Here is a 3,590-nt window from a genome sequence, read left to right on the forward strand (position 1 = left end):
TTTTTTTCATCTCTGCATTTGTAGATAGAAAAGCATATTTTGGGAAAATCAAAGCAACATTTTGCTAATCTTATTTGGGTTTGTTTATGTAAGCATTAAAATATGAGAGCTAAGTGTGATTCTGATGCCTATTGCTAGCTTTTGCAATTATGTTATACGTCAAAGGGGTTACGTGAAATCAATTTCATAGAACATTACTTTTGTATAAAATTCTATGGATCTTTGCACCTATTCAGTACAATTGATTTGCAGAAAAATGTGAGAAAGTCACTTCAAAAAGTAGTTCTTGAGCATTTCTTTTTTTTTTTTGCTGAAACGAAGTATTGATAATTCATAACTTTACACTTGTAGAGCAACGGCTCCAAGAGACTATTCAAAAGTGTTAGACACCTTGAGGATTGTTCTATTCCTCATCACAACAAATGCCAACTGCATAAGTACTAAAAGATTTACTTATATTGTCATTTGCTATATCTAAACAAAATGAGCATTTTTGAAATAAAGAGTTTAAATTGTTGATGTCATCTATCAGAGTTGCCAGTCTAATATCTTTGGTTTTCCTGGACATCAACGATGATAGAAGCTGCTTCTGGGGGGGATATGGACCTTAAGTTCTGTCTACTTCTTTCCTCTAGCCTTGATCAAAGCTACTTTACTCAAGGTCACAAACAACCGTACTGTTTGTGAGGTTTCAAAAATTTTCCCCTTTTTTATTCCCTTTATCCTTTTGAGGTAGAAAACTAATCTAGGAAAGGAAAAATATATATCAGCATTATATGAATATAAAAATCTATTCATCTAGAATAATCAATGGTTCAAAAGTACCTGAAAAACATTAATTAGTAGTTTGTGAGAGTTTTTGAGAGAAAAGCTAGATTGAAAACCAATTAGAAATTAAATAACTACATCAACTATTAGCGTAAACTACTATAGAATTCTTCTAAAGCATAAAACGTTGACAGAAAATTAGATCAGTGAACAAGAAAAACAATATAAATTGTTCGACACAGAATATTTATTCCATTCAAATGCTAACAGTAAAATAATGATCTTTATAATCGGTTGTAAATAAACAAAAATCAATGAGATTGTCGTAATATGGACTTCAACGAAACATAATAGACTGCAATGTAAATATGGATAATATAAGAGAATTATTTGAATTCAAACTTTTTTAAGAGTTGAAACAATTGCTAGTAGAACGAGCGAAAGGTTTTGTTATCTAGTTTTTGGGATCAAAATTATCAAAAGGCAAGGAAAGGAAATATTTGGCTTCCAACCAAATAATAGTTTATTGGGGAAAAATTCCTTCGAAAGCTATTGATTTGGTGTTAGAATCATCTTGGTTAGTTAATTGGTAACCGGCACCTACTACATTACGTTTCAATTTCTACGTTATTCTTTGCTTGAAAATAAAAAACTTATTAAGCTCTATCATTTTCTTATTGGATAGAATTGGGCAAGTTGGGATGCATACCACAAATATTTAGAAATATTTGGAAAAAACACATTACAAATTACAATAAATTTTCAAATTATCAATGTTAAGTTCTATTTAGTTCTCTACAATCAACATAGGAAAGCAAAAAAAAAAAAAGTCAGATGAAGGAATGTCTACAAAAATGTGAAATTTTCAAAGAGCAAATTATCAAGGATAGTATGCTACGCAAATTGTGGTGCCTTTTATATGTACTTACTCAACAGAATTCCTTCTCAAGTGAGTGGTCTTCAATGCACTTTCTATAAACTTGAAGTATGCATAGCGCCATGACTTCTTGAAGAGAAGGATTCCCGTAACTCTCAAGAGCCCGACAGCAAAACCCGGTCCTATACCAGCATAAAACCAAGACCAATTAGATTCATTGTGGCCTTCATCCTCATCAATAGGCCCATTTTTGGTGGGCAAATTGTGTTCCAAGCAGTTCTTATTTTCTTAATCAAGCACCACGGTCCCTCTGGAACCCCAAAAAAAATAAAAAAGAGTTATTGGTCTTGAGAAATAAATTGATCTCGTGAATAACGTTTGACATGGAGCCCCATCTATCTGGAACAACTGTATTTGGTGGGCTCAAATTTGAGAATGGTTGATGGTGCATTTTTTTTTTTTAAAAAGAAGAATACATATCAAACAATTTGTGCAAAATTAATGATTATGATTCTAAGAACCCATGCTTGTCTGCCATTAGGTTGGTAATCCTAAATGAAGCGTTTGATTATGCAAATCATAATATATTTGAATTTTGGGACAAATAAATGCATTGGAGCATTTGGTTGATCCTTTAGCGTTCCTGTCACAAAATGACCTCTTCTTTCAGCAAAACCCGGTCCTATACCAGCATAGATGATTGGATCGGTCAAGGTTTGAAGTTGATTTTCTGAAAGTTTGTTGTGTGACAAATTCAGAAAGTTCTCACTTTACGATGTTTTAACTTATATTTTGAATAAAATTACACCGTAAATTTATCAATTATTATCACTTCACACCTTACACTACTAATTTGGATAATGCATACCCTAAAGCAAGCACTAATTTATTCCAAATTATCATAATTTTGCAAAGTATTAGTGATAAAGGTATATAAACAGTACACGCTTACATCATTTTCCTTCTCATTTCTGCGTTTCTGCGACTTTTATAACACACCGATTTGAACAAATACGTTAGATTATCATACTCTATATATGCAAGTCTAGGTCTGAGTGCATCAACTTTTGAGCAAATTGATCTTCATGTCGCATATAGGCAGAGGATTACGTCAGCAAGCTGTTGTTTCACCTCTACAATCTCGACAGTTACAGTCGCCACAAATCCATAGACAAATCCTTGCATGTATTAGATATTTGTCACAGGGTTTTGCTTTTAGCTTCCGATGCCAGTCTTCGACATAAAAAAAATTGGCCAAGTCGGGTTCTTGAGAAGACAATTCCATCTGCAACAGAGCTTCACGATGCAGGAATCCAAATTCAAAGAAGCAGAAGTACAAGTCTCCAGGACATAAGATTTTACAAAGATGTTTTCTGCGCCACCCTCAAGGTTCCTGTAATTGTTGTGGATAATATTACTGAAACATTCTTTCTCAACCTATTAGCTTTCGAGCGTTTACACGTCGGCGCAGGCAGAGAAGTGACTAACTATCTTGCTTTCATAAACAATATTATCCGAGATTCCAAGGACATTAGTCTCCTTCGCTCTTGTGGGATCATCCAAAATCCTCTTGCGTTTAGTCTAACCAGAGATATCACAATTGATCCTGATAGCTCAGTTTACATGGTCGAAAAGAAGGTTATCAAATACTGCAGTAGACCTTGGGTTCGTTGGAGAGCCAATCTTGACTTACTTTAAGAATCCATGGGCAAGTATATCTGTAATAGGTTCAATGTTTCTTTTTGCCTTCACCTTTGCCCAGACTGGTTATACCATAATTGCTTACTACCGGAGGCCTTAGTGGATGTTTAGGCATTTCTTGTTACCAATTGCATGGATATTGATCATCAATTGTTGGTAAAAACGGTGAAGAGGCTTAAGTGTCATTCGACTCAATAAGATGGGACTCAAATGTTATAAAGTACTGCAATAAAGACATATTTGT

General features: G+C 33.9%; 1 protein-coding gene across 1 annotated transcript; it reads left to right on the top strand.

Moving 5' to 3' along the window:
• Positions 1-2,341: 2,341 nt before the first annotated feature.
• Positions 2,342-3,343, top strand: LOC113715872 (putative UPF0481 protein At3g02645). The gene is made up of 2 exons (XM_072069963.1): positions 2,342-2,359; positions 2,744-3,343. The coding sequence occupies exons 1-2, from the start codon at positions 2,342-2,344 to the stop codon at positions 3,341-3,343; spliced, it is 618 nt and encodes a 205-aa protein (XP_071926064.1).
• Positions 3,344-3,590: the final 247 nt, after the last annotated feature.

The sequence above is a fragment of the Coffea arabica genome, chromosome 11c (assembly GCF_036785885.1).
Source record: "Coffea arabica cultivar ET-39 chromosome 11c, Coffea Arabica ET-39 HiFi, whole genome shotgun sequence".
In the NCBI taxonomy this organism is placed as follows: domain Eukaryota; kingdom Viridiplantae; phylum Streptophyta; class Magnoliopsida; order Gentianales; family Rubiaceae; genus Coffea; species Coffea arabica.